General features: G+C 47.6%; 1 protein-coding gene across 1 annotated transcript in view; it reads left to right on the top strand.

The window, feature by feature from the left end:
- The window catches only part of XPR1 (xenotropic and polytropic retrovirus receptor 1), a 110,563-nt gene that overhangs the window by 77,817 nt on the left and 7,032 nt on the right, over window positions 1-25,714 (top strand). Inside the window, exons 5-14 of the mRNA XM_032118530.1 lie at window positions 855-1,004; window positions 1,548-1,631; window positions 2,095-2,176; window positions 5,034-5,221; window positions 5,448-5,627; window positions 9,843-10,008; window positions 11,705-11,896; window positions 24,046-24,212; window positions 24,484-24,623; window positions 25,426-25,647. Coding sequence (XP_031974421.1) covers window positions 855-1,004; window positions 1,548-1,631; window positions 2,095-2,176; window positions 5,034-5,221; window positions 5,448-5,627; window positions 9,843-10,008; window positions 11,705-11,896; window positions 24,046-24,212; window positions 24,484-24,623; window positions 25,426-25,647 — 1,571 coding nt within the window. The remainder of the gene's footprint in view (window positions 1-854; window positions 1,005-1,547; window positions 1,632-2,094; window positions 2,177-5,033; window positions 5,222-5,447; window positions 5,628-9,842; window positions 10,009-11,704; window positions 11,897-24,045; window positions 24,213-24,483; window positions 24,624-25,425; window positions 25,648-25,714) is intronic.

Below are 25,714 nucleotides of genomic sequence, written 5' to 3'. Positions count from 1 at the left end.
TGGATTTCTTTCCAAGTTGCTCTCTAAGCTTTTTTCAGAAGTGAGTCTTGCCATGGTCACTCTGTGTTTCTGCTGTTGCTTGAATGAGTTATTGAGTTTTTTAAGTGGCACTCCCTGCACAGTGAAATGCAGGATTGCAAATACATCGCGCCACAGCAGTTGCTGCCCTGTGACGAGCTTCGCCTGTCTCAGGTGCTGTGCATGGGTGTTGAATCAGGGGTCATTACAGCTTGGAAATCAGCAGCTGATTCTTGTTTTAAGCACTGTGTGCTAGTCTCTGCAGACTGGAGAGTTACATCTCCCACATCTGCAGGCCTAAGCTGGTTTGGCAGTCATTGTGCAACCTACTTCGTGAAAAAAAAATGCTGCTGTGGGGATGCACTTGTCTGGACTTAATCTGCAGCACTGACAACTTTCATACAAAGATTTCCTTTCTATAATGAGTGTAACTGGAGAACTTATTTTGAAACCAGTGTTAAGTTTAAAGAAGTCAGGAGCTCTGATTTTTCAGAAGGGAAACCCCCTTAAGGGTTACTTGTCTTCAAGGTAGTGTCAGGTCACTTCTTGCATAGAGGAGGAAGGTGGAAGAGGTCTGGCTCCTCAGGGAATAAAAAGGTTTAGGTAGCTTCCTTTTTATGCCCTTGAGTCCCATGTTTTTCATTTTATTTGCAAGGATTATGTATTACTTAGGATAAAGTAATAACTCAGAAACTTCCTGACAATAGGTGCAATCATTTTGGTCCTTGTGAATGATTCCTTTCCCGCTAGCACTGGCAAGAGGACCATTTCTCTTTCCTGGGAAATGGCTGGGGTTAAATACCTTTTCCCTTGCATGTCTTTTCCCTTGTCTGCAGAACCTGAACTTCACCGGCTTCCGCAAGATCCTGAAGAAGCATGACAAGAACCTGGAGACAGCGCGGGGGGCGGAGTGGAGGGTGGCCGAGGTGGAGGTGGCTCCCTTCTACACCTGCAAGAAGATCAACCAGCTTATCTCCGAAACAGAGGTGAAGAGGCTGGCCTGGGCACTGCTCCTCTTCTAGCTAGCAAAAAGTGGGATTTCGGTCACTGCTGGTTTCTGGAAGTGTTCAAGCCCAGGCTGGGTGGAGTTCTCAGCAAATCTGTTCTAGTGGAAGGTGCCCTTACCCGTGGCGGGGGGTTGGAACAAGATCTTTAGGTCCCTTCCAGCCCAAACTATTCTATGACACTGTAATCTCTATAGTGTTTTGCCCTCTCTTTATCTTGTATTTACCACCAAGATGGCTACTAATTGACTGTGAAGTGCCACTGATTTCTGGCACTGCTTACATAATTTGGGTATGTTCTCTTCAGCTGGTAACTGTTCCCTTGGAAAAGCCTCATGCAGCCTTAACCTCTGCTGTGTAGGAACTTGGTGCAGAATGGTGAGCTTTTCATGTCTTTGTATTAAAAGAATACTGGGCCAGGGCTCACCTGTAACATGGAAACCAACCTTTATTTTTGGTTTTAGTGCATTACCACATGCTTATCATTCAGATGGACTTCAGAGGTGTGTGTCTTTGTCTCCTTAGGAAGTGGTGACCAACGAGTTGGAAGATGGAGACAGACAGAAGGCAATGAAACGTTTGCGTGTTCCACCCTTAGGAGCAGCTCAGGTAAGAGACAAGGGTTGTGGAGTGTAGCTGCTTCTCCAACTTGTCAAGCTGCCAAATCAGATTCAACATCTGAACAAAACAGTGGAAATAATTGGTGTGAGCGTGCGTGGGGCATGGCCACATAATCTGCTTTAGTTCTGGAAGGTTTGGAAATAGGTTACTACTCCTAATGCATGCAGACAAGGTAATGAAGGGAGGAGATAAATGGTGAAAGGAAATTTATGCTAAGAAAAGCATATGCTTAGTGTTTGTGTGGTCTGGAATATTTTTCAGGGGGCACTGAGATGCCCAAGCTCTGTTTCAACGTGGCAATTTTCAGTTTAAAAAACCACACTTCAAGAGCACGAATACAATCAGGGATCAAGACCTTGTATTTCTGATTTTAAATTTGCTCTGCAAACTAATCTGACTTTGCTGATAACCTGTTTACCTCACCTTAGTTCTGCCATGACTCTGTTCACAGCCTGTACCAGCCTGGACTACGTTCAGGGTTGGATTGTTCTGCGGGTTGTTCATTGCACTGAACGTCACTGTCATACTTTCAGGTGGGTATCCTGCCATGCCTCGCTTTGGGTGTATTCTCATCTCTTAGGGAGGGCCTGGACCTGGATGGTCTGGCTTAAATCAGTCGTATCACATTGGTGTGAATTACTCGTTCTGCTCAGCTGTAGGTTGTGGCTTTTCTCGTGTTATATATATATATATATGTGAATTTTGAACACAAAAATCCTTTTCTCCTGGTTTCCTCCTTATTTTTGGAGGGATATTCTGAGGGTGCAATATCTATGTGTAAAAAGAGATTTTTGTTATCATTCTGTGAACACACAGCCCATGCCCACCTTGAGACAGGTGCTTATAGGACTTGAGCTTTGCATGGCATTGACTCCCCAAAGAGAAGACTACCAGATGCAGAGCCATGTGACCACATGCCACTCGGGGTGGAAATCGGGAATTCATGTGGAAATTCCTAGGATTTCAATGCCTGGAGTCTGTTACTTGAATTAATTGAATTAATTGACTTTTTCTTATTGGCAGAGGTTGGCAAGATTGTTTAAAAGCTACAATAAACGATTGCATCTCTCAGGCCCTGGCTTTATTCTGCTTTGTGCCCTCTGAGTTTGGCCCCTGATTAGAGCTGGAGCCACGTTAGTGCTGCAGATCCAGACACAGAGCTTAATCACAAGCAGCTTTACTAATTGTGTGTGTGATTTCTGCAGTGTTGTAACTTGCTTAAGCAGTACAAAGGAAAAGGCTTAACAAATCAACTTAGGAGCTCTTGCATTAGGGAAAGCCCATGCCTGTGTTTTTATGACTTAAAAGAATTTTTAATCGGATGTTTCTGTAATTGGATCCAGCCATCTCTTGGGATAAAATGCCTCTGTTTGAGGAGCTCTTTGCAGAGCTTCCCATTTGGTCTTCCCATGGTAGAGGCATGAAGTTGACCCATCTGCATGAAGGGGCTGTTTAATGTGTAGAAACTGCTCTTTATTCATCGTTTCTGCTACTTAAATGTTTGATCTCTGTGTGAGATGCAAATATGATTGAAGTTGTGTTTGCTTTCCCTCTCGGTGCTAAGAATGAAAAAGTGACGCAGTTGTGAGAAGGAATTCATAAAAATGATTATATCTCCAAAGCAGGAGTGGTAATAACGCAGTGTGGGTAATAGGTGTGTTGTATCAGCAGGCATGATCTGATGGCTGAACACTACTGCAGATATTGGGCAAAAAACCTGGATTCCAGGTGCAAAGTGTTTGTTTTTAATTGGGTCATACTCTGCTACCCTCTCGGCTGCTTTTCCCAAATTGTTTCTGTGATTTGATCAGCTGAGAGAGGATTTTAGTGTTTAGTGTGGAGAATTTGTGGAACAGCATCAGAGCATGGCTTCTGTCAGTAACACAGTTCTCTACTGCCTGATTTGAAAACTAGAGCAGCAGCATTTTACAGAGGTGAGTTCATCATCACTTGGGGTCTGTTCAAGGCTGCAAAGCTGCAGGTGGGTCCCAGGAGGGTGTCACCCTCAAGAGGGCAAATTTTGAGGCTTCACTGTTTCTGCATGGTCCTCCCTAGGTGCCAAGCTAGTGTGTGAGGTTGGAATTTCACAGAAATGTGCATTTGCTTTATTAACCAGGAACCTGCAAGGCCCTTGCTGCGGACCTGCTCTTGTTTGAGAGTTAGGCTACTACTGAACTTGTCACCAGGGATATTTTCACTTCTCAGTCAGTGTTTTTGGGGCTACTCTGCCCTGTTTGGAGTTTTGACCAGATGGCCCACTGTGGTTCCTTCCAGCTGTACCCATTTTGTGATTTCCCTTAGTTTTCAGGTAAAAATTTGAAAATCTGCTTTTACAATTCCACACTTGAGACTCATTTCTTTCAGCTTCTTTGGGGGTGTGTCATTTCTGTCCAAAAGCTGACTCTGTTTTGCCTAAATCCAAGAGTCTAAGCTTTAAATTCAAAGCAACAGTTCTGGAGCCATTGTTCCTTGCACAGCTTTTTCTCCATACGTTATGTGGTATAAAGTATAGATGCTGAATCCATGAAATTCCCTATGGATTTGCTTTCTCTGAAAAAAAAAGTTTGAAAAACTGGAGTCTGTAATTTAGGCAGGTCTGTGGGAATAAATTCTCAGCTTCAGTTCTGTAAAGTGCACGTTCTTTCTTTTATCCCTCTTAAAAAGCATGCGGGTGAGAAACTCTCAATGAACCTAAAATTGAGGGTTGAATAACTGTATTTTCTCATAAAGCCTGTGTCTAGTGACCAGGAGAGACAGCCCTTTGCAAAGAGGTTTATGCTGGAGAAAGCTGGTGCTGTACGAGGCTGTTCATCATTTGAAATGAAGCACTTTTGTTTCCAAAGCCCCGAAGCCTGAACAAAGGAAGCAACAGGCTTTCCAGCGCTGCTGCCCTGTGCTGGAGTTTCTCCTTGGGTGGGGCTGGGTGTTGTATGGCTGGCTATGAATATGTATTGCATTGCAATTGTACTGAGTTGGGTGATTAGGTGGGTTTAGCGTTGTTTTAAACGCTGTAAATGGTTCCTTTTGGTTTTGTGGGGAAGCTGAAGTGTTTGTGTATCTGTCTGTTGGGATTTCATCTCTATTAAACCAGAATATTTAAGTGTCTCTAGTCAGATTTATGCTGGCGCTGTCCCTTGTGCCTGTAGTGTGAGGCAGGGACGCTGCTAATGACTCGATTACAGCAGCTGGAAAGGGAATTTTCCCCAGAATACTCCTAAATCCTCTGACAGGCTAGGCAAAAAGTCCTCCACTCGCTGGAATAGGCAGTTGTGTACATGTGTACCCCATTTTCTCAGGGTACATCCAACCATCCGAGAACCAGGATAAAGCCTAGCTCTGTGACACGGCCTCTGCTATCCCTAAAGTCCTTCCTGTTTCTGTCCTTGCCAGGTGTGGCTTTTATAGATGGACCAAATGTGTGGCCACTGGTGAGAATCTATCGAGGTGGCTTTCTCCTGATAGAATTCCTCTTTCTCCTGGGTATCAACACGTACGGCTGGAGACAGGCTGGAGTCAACCACGTCCTCATCTTCGAACTCAATCCCCGCAGCAACTTGTCCCATCAACATCTCTTTGAGGTGAGCAGGAGGGATCGGAGGAGTGGCTGAGCCGTGCTGCAGATCAGCAGGAGAAATCCTGCGCTGTTTCCTGGCGAGGACTCCTAATACAATTAGAAGAGGAAGTTGCTGAAGTCTGATTAGATTACAGGATTGAGCACTGCTCTCCCTTTTCTTCTAATGAGAATACATTGTAGGTTTTGGGGCTGTGTTTTCATTAGGTGTCTGTGTGGTTTTTTTCCTGCAGATTGCTGGTTTCCTGGGCGTTTTGTGGTGCCTGAGCCTGCTGGCATGTATATATGGTAAATTCACCTACATCCCTATGCAGGTGAACCCACTCATCTTGTACGGCTTCATGTTGCTTTTTCTCATCAACCCTACCAAAACCTTATATTACAAGTCCCGTTTCTGGCTGCTCAAACTATTGGTAAGCGTCAAACCTGCTTTAAATAAATAACTTTTTTTTAATGCTGTGGCTGAGCAGTAGCTGTGAAGTGTATACAAGTGTCACTAACCCACAGGAAGGGGATGCTGGGGGATGCTTATACCACTGTGATTTTTAGAGCAGACCTGATCAGGTGTTGACTGGAGATAGTTTTTGAGGATGGGTTTGCAGAAGCATATTCTGCTTCCTGTACCAGTTGACTTGTTAACCTTCCTACAGACAGCTGCTTACAAACTTTTGCATGTCGGGAAACCCTTGAGTATCCTTGCTTGTTTATTCCTTAACCCAATGGAACAGTTTGATTAGAGGTGCAGTGCTCTAAGGTGAGGCTGCATGGGTGCTCCGCAGCCCAGACTGGGGTAGTGTCAACGCTGAGAGGGTTCACTGACAGAGGGAGAACCTTTGAAAAAGTTACTGCTTATAAAATTATGTTCATGGGTGGGGCTTTTTTCCCAACAAATCTGTTTGTGCTCTTAAACAAACTCATTATTTGAGACCGAGCTCTTTATTTTCCTGTAAGATAAGTCTGGTAAATTCAATGTAAATATGTGTGCTGCTCCAGTGTCCCAGTTATAGGTGGGAGCTCTGAAAGAACACTTTTCAGACTTGCTGGGTGACTCATGAGTTTCTTCCCAAATGGCTGTTTCACATGTTCATCCCCACCCTGTGCACCCTTTTAAATTGGCTTTAATCAAGTCGGTTCCCCTGGTACCTTATCCTTGCTGGCACTGCTCTGAGAGCTTTGGGCAAAAGAGGGTTTGGCTGGCTGGTTTCCTTCATAGAATCATTTTAATGCCAATTTAAAGAACTAACTTCATCTGGAACACGGCAAAGATGAGACACAGCATCATGCTTTGAGGAGGTGAGTGCAGGTATACACACAGTGCATTAACCTCTGTGTGCTCACCTCAGTTATTTGATTTGCTGGCTTGCTGCTATTCCAGCTTCTTCCTTTGTGCCTTCCAGCACTCAGCCATCCCTCACAGAGGTACCTTTAGTCCCAAGCCTCATTAGCCTGACTGCTGTCCCCTGGTGTGAGGGGAAGCACTGGATGTGCTTTAACCACATAAGCAATATCTGCGCTAATTTACCTTAATATCTTGCCTGGGTGAGATTCTCCATCTCCATAGAGCTGTTAGGCTGTTTGCAGTTCCTGCCCTGTCCCAGTGATCTCCAGACTACCCTGCAGTCTGAGACAGAGTTGTAGGATCACGGAATGGCCTGAGTTGGAAGGGATCTTAAAGATCATTGAGTTCCAACCCCGCTGCCACAGGCAGGGGCACCTTCCACAATCCCAGGTTGCTTTGAGCCCCATCCAGCCTGGCCTTGGACACTGCCAGGGATGGGGCAGCCACAGCTTCTCTGGGCACCCTGTGCCAGGACCTCACCACCCTCACAGGGAAGAATTTCTTCCCAGTATCTAATCTACACCTACTCTCCATCAGTTTTAAGCTGTTCCCCCTTGTCACTAAGTGCCCTTGTAAACAGTCTCTCTCCATCAAACCAGAATCATGGAATACCTGGAGGTGGAAGGGACCCGTAAGGTTCACTGAGTACCTTGAGTGTGAAGAGGCCAATTTGTGCCAAGGTCTCCTAGGGGAAAAAAGCTTCATCAAAATGCAAGATCTCCTTAATGGTGGGAAATGACATGGTACTCGTGTGCATTATGTGGAAGGAGGAAGGGGAAAGAAGAGGCCAGACCACATAAAAGAGCACCTTTTACTGTGTGTACTTGACCAGCTGGGTGTATTTTATTCCTCCATGCAGCAGCCAGCAGCTCTCTGGGTGAAAGGAGGTTTAAATAGTACAAGTCTTAGAACTGTGCTGCTCACACAAAATTATGTTTGGTGAGCATTTTTCTTCACATGCTTCGTATGTTTCATTTCCAGCCAAAACAAAATCTGACATATCAGGTGTAGCAGAGCATTACTGGTACCTCCAGGTTTTCTGGAACCAAATCAGTGGCCTACTTGAGTGTGCTGCAGCATTTCCTCATGGGTCTGGGAGGCTTCCTGCCTGCACCTGTGATCAAGATCAACTGCTTGTTGAGGGTGGGATCTCTTGTGCTAATCCCTGAGGGATGGCGATTTACATCAGAATTGATCTTCCTCTGAGTGAAAAAAGTTATTTAGCCTGTAGTAAAGTCTAATTCCCCTGAGAGGCTCTTCTTTCTTGCCTGTGTGCTTAGGTGAGCATTCTTTGTGCCTTTGCTGCCAGATGAGAAGCCCCTGAGTGCCCTTGTGAGGGCTGGGGAGAGCAGCTCGCCAGGAGGAATCAGATCTGAGCACAGGGAATGGCCCAGTGTCGCCGTGCCCATGCTCTCTGCAGGAGCTGGGTGGCCACAAGTGCAGGGAGCCTGTCTGTGAGAGGTGAAAAGCTAGCGAGTGTTCAGCTCAGCTCAGATATCTGGCATCTCAGCACCTATTAAAAGTGCAGGGATCAGCACCAGGAAGTCTGTGCTCAGGTTGTGGAATTGTTGAGAGAGAATTGCAACTGGTTGTCGAAACTGAGGTGCAACTCCAGCTTTGGTATTCTCTGCCTTTGTCCTTGCCTGGGGGATGTTGCAGATGCTTCTCGGCCGGGAAGTGAGGAGGTGGCTGTGGTACCTCCACCACCAGCACATCCTGGGATCTGGGCTGCAGCCCCAGCTGTGCCTGAGCAGCAGCCAGAAGCCACAGTGCCTGGCGCATGGCACTGGGAGGGGTCAGATGGCAGCTCGGGTTCTGGAGGACAGGTGACTCGGATGCCAGTGCCAGATACGTCCTGGATCTATCTGTTCACTCCTCCTCAGCTGTAACCTTTAGGTGGAAAACTTTTACTCTCTTATTAGTTTTATGCTGTCACCTGGCAGTGCTGAAGTACCTCTCCCTAAACTAAGTAACAACAAGAATATTATTATTTCTTCTTTTCTTTTTTTTTTTTTTTTGGGGGGGAGATCTGTCTGTAAAGCTATTTTCACATTGCAGTTGCTTAGCTGGTTTTGTTCGGGGACAAAACAATGGTCTGTGATGAACCAGATAAAGATAGTATCAGGGAGTGTTGGGAAAAGGGAGGAAAGATAAGGGAAGGCTGGCATGGTCTTTGACCTCTGCAGAAGCTGTTGTGCAGCTGGGCACCCTTGAAGACAGTCCTCCCTAAAGGCTGGCCCTGTTTGACCCTTGGGAATAGGTGCCATCCAGCATGAGCACGGAGCCTTCTGGGTCAAGATCCATATCTGCTTTATCCCACTAGCTCTCAGTCCCCTATTTGAAAGTTTAGGAGCAGAGCCTTAAGTCTGCATTACAGGCTGATGGGAACGTGTCAGTCCTTTCCTGGGTGTCTGGAGCTGTGCACCCTTCAGGGTAGTAAGGAGAGCAGTATAAAAGATCAGTGTTAGCCTGTGCTTTCATTAATTTAAAGGCTCATAAATTCCAGAATGACCGGATGGCGCTGGTGCCGTCTCTGTGAGAAATTGGCCATTAGTAACTATAACTAACCGGGTAGGGAGAGGGGTAATCAAAGGTAATGGAGCAGAAAACTGTCTGCTTTGGAAGCAGCAAAACTGCTGTTCAGGCTTAGAGGGAAAGTGGACTGGGATTGAGGTGGAGTCCAATTGACAGGCAATAGGATTTTCTCTGCCCTTTCTTTAACCCTTTTCCTGCTTGGAGGCATTGGCAGACCCAGTAACAATCCTCGCTTTCTCAACTTCTAACACCAAAAAACAACTCGTGAGTTAAGGAAACCAAAGCATGACCAGACTAATGGCTGTGCTGAAGGTCTAAATCCAGCTGACATTAAGTGTGAGGGGGAAGGTAAGTGTGGAAGATGTCAATAGACACGATGTAAGTGCCTGAAGGAAAGTGCTGATCAAAGTGAGGGCAAGGAGAGAAATGGAGCTGTGTAGACCTCTTAAATGGAGCCTGGGAGTTTCTGGGAAAAGAGCTTGGTTTGAGGAAACTGGGCTGTTCTGCCAATAAAAAACAAAAGGCTGGGGGGGCCCAGGAATAGATGCATGCAGGAGGAGGAAAGCAGGCGTGTCCTTTGTACTAATAGTGAGGAGACAGTTATCCTTTTTTGTCAGCAGGAGCAAAGGGTCAGCAATAAGTCTTCAAGCGTTTCTGTTATTTCCATATTTGTTCAGTTCTGTGATGTCCGTCCACTGCATTTGGATGCCTTTTACACAGCCATGAATTATTCCTGCTCTGTTTTTCCTGACAGTTTCGAGTGTTCACTGCTCCCTTCCACAAGGTAGGCTTCGCAGATTTCTGGCTGGCTGATCAGCTCAACAGCCTGGTCGTGATACTTATGGATTTGGAATACATGATCTGCTTCTACAGCTTTGAGGTCCAGTGGGAGGACAATGCTGGACTTCTGGCAGATACAGGTAGAGTAACGCCAGTGACCCCTGTGATGTGGTCAAAATGACCTGAAAAGCACTGAGCCAGGCTACTTCCTATTTGTCTGTTTTAAGAGGGTTATTAATGGTACAGGAAACTAAAATAATTGGCGTTTCTTGTAAACATGGCATTAGGGAGATTCTCCCCTTTCTTCCTTCCATCCAGAGAAATGGAATTTCACATCAGTGTTCATTTCCTAATCCAGTCATTCGGCCCGACGTGTATATCCATCAAAGAATTTAGACACAGCGCTCCTGATTGGAAAGAGAAATCCATTTTCCTGGCATTGTTGCTTTATTTCACAGTAGCTTAACCATGTATTTGCCTTTAGCCTCTTCCTGTTGCTCATCATGAGAGTCCTGAGCTTGTTAAGCACAGTTTTCTGTGCGGTAGCCTGGTTCTTACGGGCTCCATCGCAGTACCCTGAAGCAAGAGAGGATGGAGAAGCTCCTTAGTGCCACCTCTTATTCACTTTGAGTTGATGCTGTGCTGCCAGGGTTGTCCATGCTCTGTCTTCTCCTCTTTTCTAGCCAGAAGGGGCACAGGGCTGGAATGTGAATTTTGACTTTGGCCTTCCTGGTGGCAAAACATTACCTGTCTCCTCACGGGTGGGGCTGTTGACTTTCTGTTTTAAGCAGTGACTGCTGGCAAATCGTATTGTCTGATGGCTTTGACACTTGCTGAGAGAATTTGCTGTATGCTTCAATAAGCATCAGTGTTCACTTTGTTCTTCCAATCTGTCTGATATTTCCCTTCATTTTAAAAGACAGTGTTGCGAGTAGCTAAATATTTACTTATTAAAAATAAAATTAAAATACATAAAGCAACTGTGTGCATAACAGTTTGTCCTCTTCCAATCTGAGCAGTGGAATGATCACACAGTGTTTTGGGATAAATATCAGCTAATAACGTGTCTCCCTTAGCGTGAATAAGAAACAAATGAATGTTAGGCAGGGGGGTGTTTGGTTTAGATGTGCTGAGTCAGACAGCAGAAGAATATGGAGATCTTGGGGGGTTCTAGGAAAAGCTGAGGGATTCCTGGCTATTACCTCAATGAAAAGAAGGCTTTCAAACATGGAGGGGGGGGACACAATGGCATGGTGGTGCAGTTGCTTCTCATCCCAGTTTTTGACACCAGACTGTGCCTTGGCTTCGTTTTTTAAAAAACAAAGCGAGAAATGCCAAGCCCAGTCCCATACTGAAATACGTTTTTTCCTATTACAATGCACAAGAAAACCAGGTCAAGGACATCTTGGGCAAAGTAGCCTTTTAGAGCTGTCCTGCAGAGTTTCTAAGTGCTCTCCCATTTATGCACAAAAATCCAATGTTGAAGGCCTTTTGTGATTCCATCCTTAATTTGATTATTCACAGTACTGCCAGCAGCACTGAGCACGTTTAAAAATAGATGATTTCTAATCCTGCGTGTTAGTTATACTGGCAGGACTGAGGGAGTTAGAGGGTGATCTGTCTGGATGTTTTATTGATGTGGTGTCACCTGAATACCTCCAAGACGGAATATTGTGCTTCAGGGTACTTTGAGTTTCTTGCTGTTTGTGTGCCTCCGTACCCGGTGTTGATGGGGAATTGCTGCCATAAAGCGATATTGCAGACAAGAAGACACTAGAAGTTCTTAAACTTACTAACTCTCTGTCTGAACAGCTTTAACTCCTGTTTTTCTTGCAGATAATCAGATTTGTAACAGCTACTCCTACGGAGTGAGAGCGGTTGTCCAGTGCATCCCTGCTTGGTTGCGATTCATCCAGTGCCTGCGCCGTTACCGTGATAACAAACGGGCCTTTCATCTGGTTAACGCTGGAAAATATTCCACCACCTTCTTCGTGGTGACATTTGCAGCCCTCTACAGCACTCACAAAGGTATTGGCGATTTTGGAGAATCCTTTGCAGCTCCTGGGATTTGCTTTTTGCGTGAGAGAAAGCTCAGAATCTGGCATCCCACTGAAGCGTGAGCTGCTCGTGTTTTGGCACCTGTGAAACATCTCTGGGGAAGGGCAGGGGCCTTCCCAGCTTGTAAAGAGTGCCTTAAGATCTTATTTTAGGTGTTTTTCACATCCCTGGTCTGCTTAGAATTGCACTTAGGGAGCGTGGGAGGGAATTTTTAGGTTTCTCTTTTGAAAGGAGCAAACTGAAATACCTGTCAGGTTTTGCTGTGAAGGGAGGTGAATAGGAGGGAGATGTATGAGGAAAGGGATAGCACAGGAAATACTTCGTTAGCATTCATGAATATTTAACCTGGATCATCTAAATAATCAGTCCATCATTCCTAAATGTGGAGGCATGTGCACAGTGCCAGGAAAAAAATACTCTCTTTGATTTTCCTGTGTGATTCTATCCATGTTTTTTCTGCAGCTGGTAAGGAGTTGTTTCCAATCCATTTAACTGCAGATTGAGCTCTGATCCCTGAAGTTCCTCATCTCCCTGGAAACGACAATTACTCGATTCTACTCTTGTTCTGAAGGAAAAAGCTTTTAGTTTCTGCACTTCAGGCAGTCACCCTGCCTTTCATTGTTCTGAAGCCCTAAAAGCTGTATTCTTTCATTTGAGAATATCTCCCTTCTATATATCCAGAAATTAGCAACCGCACACAGTCGTGAGCAATTACTTACCCTGGAATATTCCTGTGGTGAGGCAGGAGAAGTGTTGAAGGCATGATTCTAGTTAACATGCTGGGTTTTTCGGAGGGGTGGCAGGGTTGTTAGAAGCCTTCCCGTGACCAAGAAATGTCTGTGTTGACGTAGCTGGGCCTGGAGTCACACTGATGATGTTCATCAGGCCTCGCGTTTTAATGTTAGGGAGGGGCAGTGGCCCGAGCTGGCTGAAGGCTGGGAACTGGGCTCTGTCTCCAGGGGTACACAGAGAGCTGGTGTGGGAGCATCCTCCAGGAGCATCCCCTCGCATCTCCCCCTCGCTGCCGTGTCCCCAGAGCCCGTTCCCTTTTAACTGCCTCACTCAGTGGCATTCTGCAGCCCTGCAGTCCAGTTAGTCACCCCTGCCAGAGCTGGGATGAGACACGGATGGATTGCCTGGCTTCCTAGTCACTGCTTGTATCTTCTGTAGCCAGAGCTGCTCTGGGGAGGCTGACTAATGCTTCTGCCTCCCTCGGGGGACACACTGCCAGAGCCTTCAGTTGGGGTAGGGCTGGAACCAAGAGGAAAACCAGCCTCTGTCAAAATGCCCTGTTGAAGAGTTTGACTTCTTTCCACTGCCCTTGAAGTTTCTCATCTGTGCCAGCGTTGCTACTACCCCTGTTCTGGTCGCTGCCACACATAACTGGTGTCCCCTTTCCCAGCCTGGCAGGGAGTGGGCTGTAATGAGGTGTTTATGAGCCTTGTCCCAAGTGCTGTGAGATGTTCCTGACTCCCAGCTTTTGTCTGTCCGGTTTTGTCAGTGGGAGTCAATGGCATGTAGCTGTCGGTGTCGTACAAAAAAAATTTGGAAGCTTTGTGGCCTTTGGAAATTACATGTTAGCACAGATTTGTAAATGTCACTGTGCTGGGCTTTTCAGAGGGCTGCCTAAAGCCCTTGGCATGTCCCCTCAGCCCTGTAAGCCTGTTCTCATCCTGCCATAAATGCACTTTCTAGTGTGCTGTACCTGTTAAGGAGCCAATTTTATTGAAGTGCTTTACATAGATCCCCAGTTTGTCTGGAACTTGGAATCAGATGGTTTATCATGCAAGTTGTTATAATGCTACTGTTGAAAATGGATGTGCTGCTTGCCCACACCTCTGTGTCTGCCCAAGGATAGCAAACACCCATCTCTTACCTACTGAACATCTGTTGGGGGAGCTGTGGGCTCTTCAGAAAGCGCTGCCCAAAACAGGTGTCAAATTGGTGAGGATCCTTGCTCCTCAGACCTGCTCTAAATTTCAGTAACAGACCTATTAATTGCTGTGGTATCAGGAGTTTTATTTAAACAGTCCCCCATGCCTGTGCTTGCAAGCCTATGACTTACACCTCTGGAATGACAGCTTTTGGCTGCCAGGAGAAGAGGGTAATCCATGGCCTTTCCTTGGGAGGTCAGGTAATGGACACCAGTGCCTGTTCTCCACTTGGGAGACCTGGGGACGTCACAGCCCTCTGAGGAGTCTCATCTTCCTCCCTTCATTTGAACACTGGACAATTTGTAGCTGCTCTGCAGGTTTTAGCTTGTGCCTGCCAGCAGTGTGAAGACTGACTGTGTGGCTGGGAGGGTTTGCTGGTGTGGAAAGCAGCTAATTCATACACAGTGCACTGACAGCTCCCTGTGTTTTCCTGTGCTTGCTGCTGGAAAACAACTTGAACTAAACAAATATACAAATGCCACCTTATTATGTTTAAGTGATGTTTCTGTTCTAGTCTTGCATGGTATTCCCTACTCCAAACCTCCAGCAGTGAAGGTTCCCCCCAGGCAGCACCATGTATACTGTGGGGTCTTGACAAATGTCTGTTTCCCCAAAATATCCCTGTCTAATAATTCATACTGCTCAGGCAGTGCGTAATTCCGATTCTTTCTTCCCTCAAAGCAGCCATTTCTTTACTTTCCTTCCCTTGGATTTAGATGCAGGGTGCAATTTTCTCTGCTAATTGCAGTTTGAATGTCAGACTGCTAAGATAGCAAAGTGAATTCTGTTCGATTTTTGCTCTGAAACTTGCAATCCTGTTGCTCTGGGACCAGACCAGTTTTACAGGGGTGGCTCCAAGGTGTCATCTTGATATTCAGGTATCACTGGGATTAGTGAAGCAGAAGGGAGAGGAGCTATCCCAGAACATAAGACTGGAGCAAGCAGTGGTGGTGTAGACAAGTGCTGACTCCAGCACGGCTCACAAACACAGCCACGTTTCAGGGGCGACAGCAACAACACGAGGACAACTGTTGCTGAGCTCCCCGAGGAGGAATTCTCAGTATTTTGATATCTCCCAAAGGAATGGGAAGCAAAGGCTGTGTTCTGTAAATATGGTGCTGCGGGGTGTGTTTGCTCAGGCAAATAAGGCATGGCTGTAACTCGAAGCTACCTGGCAACCGGGGTGCCACCGGTCCCTGCCTGCTCTGTCCCCTCTTTCCCACCCTTGCTTTGCACTAAGGAGCTTGGTGCTGGCATTAAGCTCCCTGCCAGTGCTGAGTAGCTTCCCCCAGAGCCAGCCAACAGAGTAATACATTGCCTTATTTAATCCCTACGGAAACCTGCGTGCTGCTGGGGAAGCAGATGATTAAGCCCGAGCCTGCGGCGGAATATTCACCCCGAGAGCGGCGTTGTTTCGACACGCAGCTGCTTTCTGCTGTGCTTTCACTCTGCCAAAAGCAGATGTGCTTTGCTTGACAAATGCACCAGTAAAGCAGCTCCCACTTCAGCCCAGCTTATCACAGCATTTGTACAATCACAGAGTGGTTTGGGTTGGAAGGGACCTTAAAGATCATGGAGTTCCAACCCCCTGCCATGGCCAGAGATACTTTACACTGTCCCAGGTCGCTCCAAGCCCCATCCAGCCTGGCACTGGACACTTCCAGGGATGTGTTCCACAACTTCTCTGGGCCTCACCAACCTCACAGGGAAGAATTTCTTCATAACATCTAATCTAACCCTGTCCTCTGTCAGTTTGTAGCCATTCCCCCTTGTCCTGTCACTGCAGGCCCTTGTCCAAAGTCCCTCTCCAGCTCTCTTGGAGCCCCTTTAGGCACTGGGAGGGGCTCTAAGGCTTCACGAGAGCCATCTGGTCACCTCTCCAGGCTGAGCACTGCCAGCTCTCTCAGTCTGTCTCCATAGCAGAGGTGCTTCATCCCTCTGAGCATCTTCATGTCCTCCTCTGGATCCACTCCCAGCAGGTCCATGTCCTACTTTCACTGAGGGGATCCCAGAGAGGGAAATCCACGGGCATCCTCCCTGTGTAAATTGTACTTGCATTAAGGAGAGCACACTGACATATCTGGAATAGCCAGCTTTGGTTTCACTCCTCACTCAGGCTGTGTAAGATAGGGTTGTTATATTCAGGTGTTCAGTTCTTCTAAGAAACAGTTGTGTTGTGCCACTCAAGGAGTGCTGGTCACTCACTAAGCTTTAGTCATGATTTATGCTCCAGCTTTATTCCTTGTAAAATGAGACATCATGGTTTTGCTGCTGACGGTTTTTCCTCACCTTGGTGCCTCTTGCTCACATGGTGTCATTGGAAATACCTGGCTCACACAAAATACAGATTTGGCTTCTGTGCCTGAAGAACTGAGCTTCTTGAGTTCCTCTCTTTCATAATTCTCTTGTTTTGTGGGATTTGCTGGTTCAGCGTGACCATTTTTTGTTTGCCTTGCTATTGGGTTAAAATCAGCTGTGTGGGATTGTATCCTTTAACTGAAAGGCTGGATGGTTTATGGACATGGTCAGTTTGGTTCCCACACCTTGTTCAATGAAATCCTTGTGGTCTGAGTAGTATCCTGCTATTCATTAACCTCTGAAGTATTCCAAAGTTAATCCGTGTGGCCCGGAAACTGGAGTAAGCATCTCCTCTTCCATCCTGCTCCCACAGTTTTTCCAGGTGCTCCAAATGAGCCTGCTGAACACCAATTGTCATTGGCTTGGGGTGCCCTGGAGGGCCCTAGCTCGGTCTAAGATAGTGGAACTGCCATGCACTTTCTCATTAAACAGCCCAGGAAATTGGCAGTAATTAAAAATACAGAAGTTAACTAAACAGGACTGTCTCTGAAGAGCAGCGCTTCTGTCCGTGCTCTCACCATCACCTCAGAAACAGCCTTCTCTGCAGTGATGTCTAGTTTATGATTTTTAAAGGCAGCCCTAAGAGAAAAGGGCCAAGGAATAGAGATGTGGAGTGCCGAGGCGGGAGCCATCCTGCGATTAGTGGCTTTTGCAGGAAGGTGTTGGACCGTCCCTCATTAATAGAGAGGTTCAGCCAGGTCTGACCAAGGAAGATGAATGGGAAATGTGTGCTGCTTTTGGGAAATGCCACGGAAGATTCCCAGCTCTCGTACCTGCTGCCCACTCCTCATTAATCTCGACGTCTTGAGCCGCTCCCAGCGGTGACCGCGCGTCACGCTGGAACAGATCACTGCTGCTGCCACGCTCCGTCCCCATGCAGGGCCCTGAGGAGGGCTCTGACTTCCAGGGGAAGGATGGTGATGCACAGCAGGATGGGGGACAGGCTGGGTGACATCCAGCTGTGCCACTGGGGGCCACAGGAGGCACCTGACTGCACCTGAGCTCTGCGGGTGGTGGGTTGTGTCACTTAGCCCTTGTCATTCCTGTGTTAGAAGCTGCAGGTTGCAGCCCCCGTGGTGTGAGACTGCTGGTAGGTGGGACAATAAAGCACTGTGATCCTACATGCCTACAGCAGGAGACAGTGAGGTGATGTGAGAACTGGGACTAAAATGACATCAGCACAACGGTGTGTAGTCCCCCAGCTGAGGTAGATAATTTCATTTTTAGGGGGTGGGACAGGGCAAAGTAAGTGAACATGTAGAATTTTTGTAAGCGTGAAACTTTAAAAAAAAAAATCACAGAAGAATGAAGCAAGTAGCATTTGTGAGATCCTGTTCCCTCACTTCTGTGTTGGTACGAGACCTCCCCTGTCTCACCCTCTTCCTCAGCACTGAAAGAGCTGTCAGCATTTGATTTAGGTGTCACAAGAGCCTTACAGAGTGCTTGGATTGACCTCTTGAAGTAAAACAAACTTTGTAATGGGATTAACTGGCTTCTTTCTTAATACTTGCCGTTTTCACACGGCTTCCCCTAGCACAGCACGCTGGCAACTCCACCAGGATGATTATTCGGAGCCAAAACATGCACCGTCTGTCACATTGCTGTGAGCTAGGATGAATTTTTGTCTGAAACCCTGTCATCCCATGCCCAGGAGGCCTCCAGTAATGAGTTGTGTTCATTAGGCAGTCTTTCTGATCCTTTCCATCAGAGCAGCGGCAGTGTCATTAGTGAGCAACTGGGAGGCATTGCCGTGGGCAAACATTTCCATCCTGGCCTCTGACCTCCTCCCGGCTTTGACGTGGGGCTCTGTGGCACCCTGGTTTCTCCTGGTTTCCTGTTAGCTCATCTGGTTGCTCAGACACCCATCCTGGGGATGGTGCTTCGGGGTGGAGCCGGGCAGAGTGAGGAGTATCCCGGGAATGCTGCGGCAGGACCGGCCTGGCCGGGGTGGAGGTGCCGGTGAGCCTGCGGTAAGTGAGCGGAGAAGGAGTGCGGGGACAGCAACCCCTGCTCCGTGGGGAGCCTGGGAATGGAAATTCAGAGCGACTTGGACAACTGCCACCTCCCCCCGCGCACAAACGAGGCATAAAATCCCACTGGGAAGCCTTGCCGAGCTTTGTAGGTCCGCAAATGTCGAGCGGGACATCGGTGGTGACCTCAGCACCCCACGGCTCCGTGATCCCGGCGTTTGCTTCCTCAGCTCAGAGGAGATGGGCATTAATAGTTGGGATTTGGGAAGTGGACCAAGAGTACCGTTGTGTCACTTATTATGCCTTTGTGTTAAAGGTGGCTGGGGAAATGGGAATGCTAATGAATGAGGTGTAAGTGAAAAGGGTGACCTACGATCCTTCATTTCACAGGCACTGAAGGGGGAAAGCCTGACCTGTTTTTTGATGGAACATTTTAAGAAAAGCAAGTGACTGCATTACAAGCAATCTTCCTGTCAGATACACACAAGTCTGGACTCTGGTGGTGCAGAAATATAGGAGATGTAATCATCTTTTTTTTTTTTTTTTTGGTTGCTTTTAAAAGAAGTAAATTTTGAAAGAATCTGCTGTTGGATGTCAAAGCACTATAGAGGTAGCAGATGACATTATATCCCCATCCCTAAATTGTCCATCAAAGGCCCTGATTACCATGCTATTCATTTCTAATTGTGAATCCAGATACTCTTATTAGTGAGACTCCTGGCAAATACTTGGATTGGAAATCCCATCCGTCTCAAGGTAGCAATTAAACTGTCCCTAAGAACACTTCTCAAAAGCTACAGAAGGCACCAGAAGAACCAGCTCAAATCTCAGCCATGACTGATGCGCTCCCTCCTGTTGGCAGCTAAATCACACTTGTCTGTTTGTGAGGTACAAGCCATGGGTTTGCTGCCCTGTCTTGAAATCAGACACAGCCATTTTGTCCTACAAACCCAATGCAAACCTGCAGAGGGTTTTTAATCCAAACATGATTTTGGGATTTCCCTGCTCTACTAACATAGACTCTTAGCTAGAAGAAGATATGAGATGTTGCCTCTTGACAGTTCTTTGCTGCTGCTTTGCTTAAATTGTGCCCGGAGGTGATGGCAGGGGTTTGCATCGTGCAAGGAAAGGTTCTTACGGAAGAGTCGGTGTTTGGCAGAGCCCATCAGCGCACGGCGGTGAGTCCTGCGTGTGCTCCTGTGGGTTATTTTTGCCTTTTAACTGCGTTAAGTCCCCTGTCATGTCCTGGCTCTGCCATTGATCAGTGCTAAACAGCGGGACATGCTGGCTGGGCAGAAAGGCAGCACTACCCGCTCATTAAGATATCTAATTACCAAGGGGAGAGGTAATGCTGCACTTCGAGCACTGAGGTGTCGGGCAAATGCTTGGGGATGTCACTCTGATGGCAGTTCTTATGTAGATAAGTCACTTCTGGCTGTCACCCTGCTCTGTGGTGTGCGGGGATGGAGTTAATGGGCACGCACCATCGCTAGGCCAGCTCAGAGCTGCACTTGCCTTGCGCACTAAATATATTTGTGCTCTGCTGCTGCTTAAATCTGTGACTGAGGCTGGGTTTGGCGAGCCTGGACCGAGAGCTGTTCAGCTGGAAGAGTCGCTGTGGCTGGGTCGGTGTTGCCTGATGTAGCAGGCTTACCTGACTGTGTTCCCTGATAACCTCCTGCTTCCTCCAGCTTTTATCAGAGCACTCCCCAGCAGCACAACCCGTGGCCAGCTGCGCTGGGTGACACGCCAGGAATGCTTATCGAGGCCCATTGTGTTCTTATCCAGCCCTTCAATAATACATGGCATTGATTTTTGCTGTGTTGAATACTATATGGTGTTTACATTCCCCGGAATAATTCAGTAGGGTAAACAGATAGAATTCTTTGGAGGTAAAGTCAATATTAACAGCACTGGGAGAGCACTCGCTGTCTCTCTTTGATGGAAAGCAACCTTTCCTCTTGCCTGTGTTTTGAAGGGGCTGGAATTTCTGCAGAGCAGTGTTCCCTCAGAATGCCAGTCAGATACTGTGGCCTCTGGGGCTGGTTTGGGGATCCACGATATTGTCTATCAGCAGTTTTTGCAGGCAGTAAATTCTGCTGCTGCAAGTGCCTTTGGCTGTTTCTGGGACTGCGGCCATTCACAGCTTCAGTTCAAAGGTGGAAGCCATCCATTATTTATCTAGTTGACCTTCTGGAGCAATTTGAGGTGTATTTGTGTAGACTGTCTGCTGGAATTGCATGTTACAGGGTAAACTGAGGATGCTAATGGAAATTCTGTGGTGAAGGCTGCAAACAGCTCCCGTGGCACGCTGCTTCCCACAGGCTTCGTGGCCAGCAGAGGCAGCCGGGCATTGTGGACTCAGATAGCCTCTGACATAACTGCACACCTCCAAGCTGCAGACACGGCAGTGTGAACCCTGAAATCAGCCCATCCTCAGGGTTAGAGCTGCAGCTTCAGAGGTTTTGTGCTGGTGCTGTTCTGTCCTGCTCGTGCTGCTTTGAATACCAGAGTAGCTCAGGAAGTTGCTCCGTGGTGCCCTTTGGAGCATGGAGTAGGAAGGTGCTTTGTGCCTCTCTTGGGTGGATGTCACTGGTGCCAGGGCTATTGGAAACTTCCTCTTCTTTCCTTCCTGGAGAGGTTGAGATCTGCCAGGTGTCCAGAGTGCTTCTCTCATCCAGAGACTCTCTCCCTCTCTCATGGTTTTTTGAGCACATCATTAAACAAAGGAAAAACACACAGGATGAAACAGTTCCTGCTTAAATAGACCCTGACATCATCATAAATATGCAGAGCTCTGTGTTGCTCCTGGAAAACCGGCAGGCCAGGAGTTGATGGAGCCTCTGGGCAGAATATGAATGCCTTGATTTTCTCTCCCCCTGAGCAGCAGTGAAGAGGGCTGCTAGGACCAGCCAGCAGAGACCCAGCTATAATTGCTTGCCTGGAGCAGTAACATATTTCTGTACACCAGCTGAATACCAATGAGGACAGAAGGAAGGAAGGTATCAAGCAGAACTGCAGGCAGGAGGAAAAGGAGGAGAAGTGATTAAAGGAAGGACTTGGAGGCCAAGACTAAAGAAAATAGGCTAGTTCTGATTAGGGCATTTTACCAGGGAGTGATTTGGGTTTTTAATGAGTTTTTTCAGGAGCTGAATGCATTGCAGAGCTGGTTGGTGAGAAAGGGAGCAGGAGCAAGGAGCCAGCAGCGTGACCCCAGGTGCCACTGAAAAGGCTGCTGCAAAGATAGAGGCAGGGAGAGGGAACTGAGCCCAGGATAACTTAACCAAAAGCAAGCACATCCTTTTGAGATTGGTGAGATTAGATTTCTCACTTGGGCCTTTTTCTTCCCAGTTCTTCTTTCTGTAATTGCACATGAGAGCCTGTGCCACGCACTCTGGGATGACCCTGCTCGGGCAGAGAGGTTGGACCAGGTGACCCACTCTCCCTTCCAACCTGAGCCATTCTGCAATTTAGGTTTAAGCAGCGAGAACCTTTAAAATCCCCTTGCTATGTATTTGCCAGCTTAGGGCAGAGTTTTGTTCGCCCCTTATGTGTTTGGAGATGATAATCAGGGGGCACACCATCCCCTCCATAGGCATAGAACTCTAAAGGAGCTGGCCAGCAATGCTTCCCTGCTCTTCTGCCTGCACCTGCAGGGCACAGCGGCTCAGGCCAGGGATGGTGCTGGCTGCCCTGCCTTCTCCATGGCTGCTCCATGAAGGTGTGGAGTAAGACTCAGTTTATTGGAATTCTGTCCTTAAGGGAAGAAAAAAACCAACCAAACCCAAAGCAGCGTGATGTAACTTTCAAGCCTAAGATGAGAGGAAGCACCGCAGCCTCACAGGGTGTTTTGGAGCATTTTAGGTGTTTTGAAAGCACATACAACCCATGAACTGCCTCTGAATTATCCTTTAGGATCTGGTAGTGGGAACTAAACATGGAGATCTAATGAGCTAAAAATAATGCTGGAAAGAACAGGCTTAGTGTCTCATGAGTCACCGAATGTCAGCATCTGCCTTTTCTTCCTGAAATGATGTCGTGGAGGCTTTGGAGGAGCTGAGGGGGGGAATGAAACCTGGCAGTGCCACCCTCATTGCTAAGCTCCAAAATCCTCACCTGTGTCCCCTTCTGTGGGCAGCTGCACTGTTATAAATAGCCTGGCAGAGGCTGTTTGCAGCAGCAGCAGCAGCAGTGTGTGAGGTACCTGGGCACCCGAGCCCGCGTTCCGCAGGACATGTGCGCTGCTCCCAGGTGACGTCACGGCTCTGCAGGGACCAGGAACGTGATGCTGGACCCGTGTCTTGGCCAAGATGACGATGGGGGTGTGCTCAAAGGCTTCCAGCCTTGCCCCAAAGCAGACCTGGGAGCTGCAGCGGCGCCGTGCCCTTCTCCTCCACCACCGGTGCAAAGCAGGCTTTGCTGCATCAGCGGCGTTCAGAGGTTTGCCTTGAGGGGGGTGTTCAGAGAGGGGAAGGAGCATGTGGATTTGACCTATATCCTGCACATCATGCCCAGGAAGCCTGAAAGGCATAATGGGAGGAATGTACTCTCATTTTCACCTCCATTAATTTTATCGAATTGCTGCATTACGTTTAGACCATAATTGCTGGAAATAGAGAGGGAAGGAGAGGGCAAATTGCCCTGTTGCTCCCTGGCTGATCAGCTGCAGGGATTCTGTTGTTTTAAACCACTAATATGGGAAAGGTGCTGTCACGTAGTGTGGCGTTGGGTTTGGGCTGAAAACACTTTTTTGTACTGGAAATGTTATTTGCTTTGTTAGAGAGAATCGGTGAATGAGCAGTTGCTGAGGCTGCACAGAAAGGAGAGATTCTTGCCAGCAGCAGCCAGGTGCAAAATGTCTCAGCCTTCCAAAGCATCATAATGTGTTTTATTTGTATGAATTTTTTGAGCCAGCTTTTCAAAAGCAAACAGAATTACCAGATCTGTTTGGTTTTCCCCAGCCAGCTGATGTAGGGAATTGTAGCCGAATTGAGAGCAGTATAACCTTTTCAGGGGGGAGTGGGAAACAACTTAGTTGGAAAAACATATCCCCGGGTGGGCAGATGGTGGGCCCACAGTCTTCTGTTTCCGAAGAGGAGCTCTGTGTGGGTGTTTAAAACTCCCTACAGAGCCTGCTTTAGGATCTGTACATATTAATGTACATATTAATGTACAAATGGCTGCCTTTTCCCTTGCCACCATGACCTCTGAAATGGCTGGTGGTGATTCCTGTACTGCCCATGCTCTTCAGGCTTTTAGCGCACTCATTCACAGTTGTTTATGTTAAGACAAACGAAAATATTTTCTTACCAAACCCTCCTGACTGAGCACTGCCTCACGGCTCTATCCTTTGTACGAGCCCGTGTCCTTTGCGAAAAGTGGCCCTCAGCTTCCACCTGCTGTTGGGAGCCAGAACGGCAGCTCTGCCATGAGCCCAGGAAAATAAAAATCACGGAATATCCTGAGTGAAAACCCACAAGGATCATCAAGTCCAGCTCCTGGCCCTGCACAGAACCATCCCCAAGAATCCCACCATGTGCCTCAGGGTGGTCCCCAAATGCTTCCTGAACTCTGTCAGGCTTGGGACTGTGACCACTGCCCCAGGAGCCTGTTCCAAATACTAGTGTAAATTTCAACCCCAAGTGCTAAAAGCTGAATGAGGTAAAAGTGGAGTTTAAATAACGATATAAAGCAGGTTCTGCTAAGGCTTTTGGTTTGTTTCATATTGGTATTAGTTGTATTTTCCCAGAACCTGGGTTATAGAAGTGATTTCTACTGCTCAAATCAGGCAGTTTGTAGCTGTTCTAAGAAGGGATGTGCTCTCGGTTCTACAGAAGTGTGTTCTTCTCTTTTCCAGCTAAAAACCACAGTGACACCCAAGTGTTCTTCTACCTGTGGATTATCTTCTGTTTCATCAGCTCTTGCTATACCCTCATTTGGGACCTGAAGATGGACTGGGGTCTCTTTGACAAAAATGCTGGTGAAAATACCTTTCTCCGAGAAGGAATTGTCTACCCACAGAAAGTGCGTATGCAGCCTGCTCTTACCTTAGGAGAGGCTTGTAACGTTTGAACTAAACTTGCTGAGTTTAGAGCATGTTGCAGTTGACCACTGGAGCACTTGAATGTTACAGGCTGGGATTGTCCAGCAGTAGAGCTGATTTGTTTCCAAGAGATCATTTCTGTTCATTTTGCTTGAGATGGCGCAGCAGATTCTGTAGCTTCCTGAAGACCCGATGAGGTCTTTTCGGTGCAGAAGGTGTTTGTTGAGCTGTTTTGTCCTTGTTGTTCCTCAGGCATACTACTACTGTGCCATTGTAGAAGATGTCATCCTGCGTTTCGCGTGGACCATCCAGATCTCCCTCACTTCCATGCAGATCTTCCCCTACGCTGCGGACATCATTTCCACTGTGTTTGCCCCTCTCGAGGTGTTCCGGTAAGGCTGCTGGGCTGAGCAGCTCTCTTCTCTTCGGTTTATTTTCACATTTGCACTCTGTAACATCAGCACCAGGGGAAGCGCCGCGATCCCTGGACATGGAATATACTGGTTTTTATTCCAAGGAGACTAGGATTAACGGGAATATTTAATCCAAACAGGGTGCTGAGTGAAGAAAGGGGTAGGGGGCTCTGCCACAGTGTGGAGCTGAGTCCTTCACACAGCTTGCAGTTCCTTCTGAACTGTGATAATCTCGAAGGGTTAGTTTTTACCAAATTTCTCCTTGAAATTTCCCATTGAAACTTCACTTGATTCTCAAATTTCCAATTTTCAGACCTCCGCTTCTTTTCCAAATGCTAATTTGTATTCTGCGTCATTGATTTGGATCCTGCAAGGTTCCAGGGCTCTTTAAACACCTGTACTGCAGCTGGAAACCTGCCCCCACAGCTTCCTGGGAAGAACTTGAAGCTGACCCTCACTTGTGTAGGTGCTGGAGGTGGCCTTTGGCTTGTAATGCCTGGTGCCTCCATGCTGTCCCTATTAGGGCTGTCATCAGTAGGATAAGGAATAAGCCCGACAGCTTCTGTTGCTCTCCAGAGGAAATATGTTGCAGCAGGTGCTGCTGTTAGTCACTGGATGTTTCTCTGTGCTCCCAGCCCACTCCCAGAGGCACTCTGATCTGTGAGAATTCACCGGTACCCAGGTGCACGTCCCAGTGCTTTGCCAAACACGGGTCGTGCCTGTAAAAGGGGAAGTCAGCCAGTAATTCTCCCTTTTCCCCTCCGTCCATCCATCCATCCAGGCGGTTTGTGTGGAACTTCTTCCGTCTGGAGAACGAGCACCTGAACAACTGCGGCGAGTTCCGCGCCGTGAGGGACATCTCGGTGGCGCCGCTCAACGCCGACGACCTGACGCTCCTGGACCAGATGATGGACCAGGAGGACGGCGTCCGGAACCGCCGCAAGAACAAGCAGTGGAAGCGCAGCCTGAGCGTGTCCCTGCGCAGGCCCCGCCTCGCCTCTCAGTACGTTCTGCTGCAGCACAGTCCTGCCCTGGGGCTGGTGTCAGTGCCTGGGGGGCACTCACGGGCT

Source organism: Corvus moneduloides, chromosome 9, assembly GCF_009650955.1.
Source record: "Corvus moneduloides isolate bCorMon1 chromosome 9, bCorMon1.pri, whole genome shotgun sequence".
Taxonomy (NCBI): Eukaryota; Metazoa; Chordata; class Aves; order Passeriformes; family Corvidae; genus Corvus; species Corvus moneduloides.
Note: the sequence above shows the minus strand (reverse complement) of the source record. Positions and strands in the feature narration are given on the sequence as shown.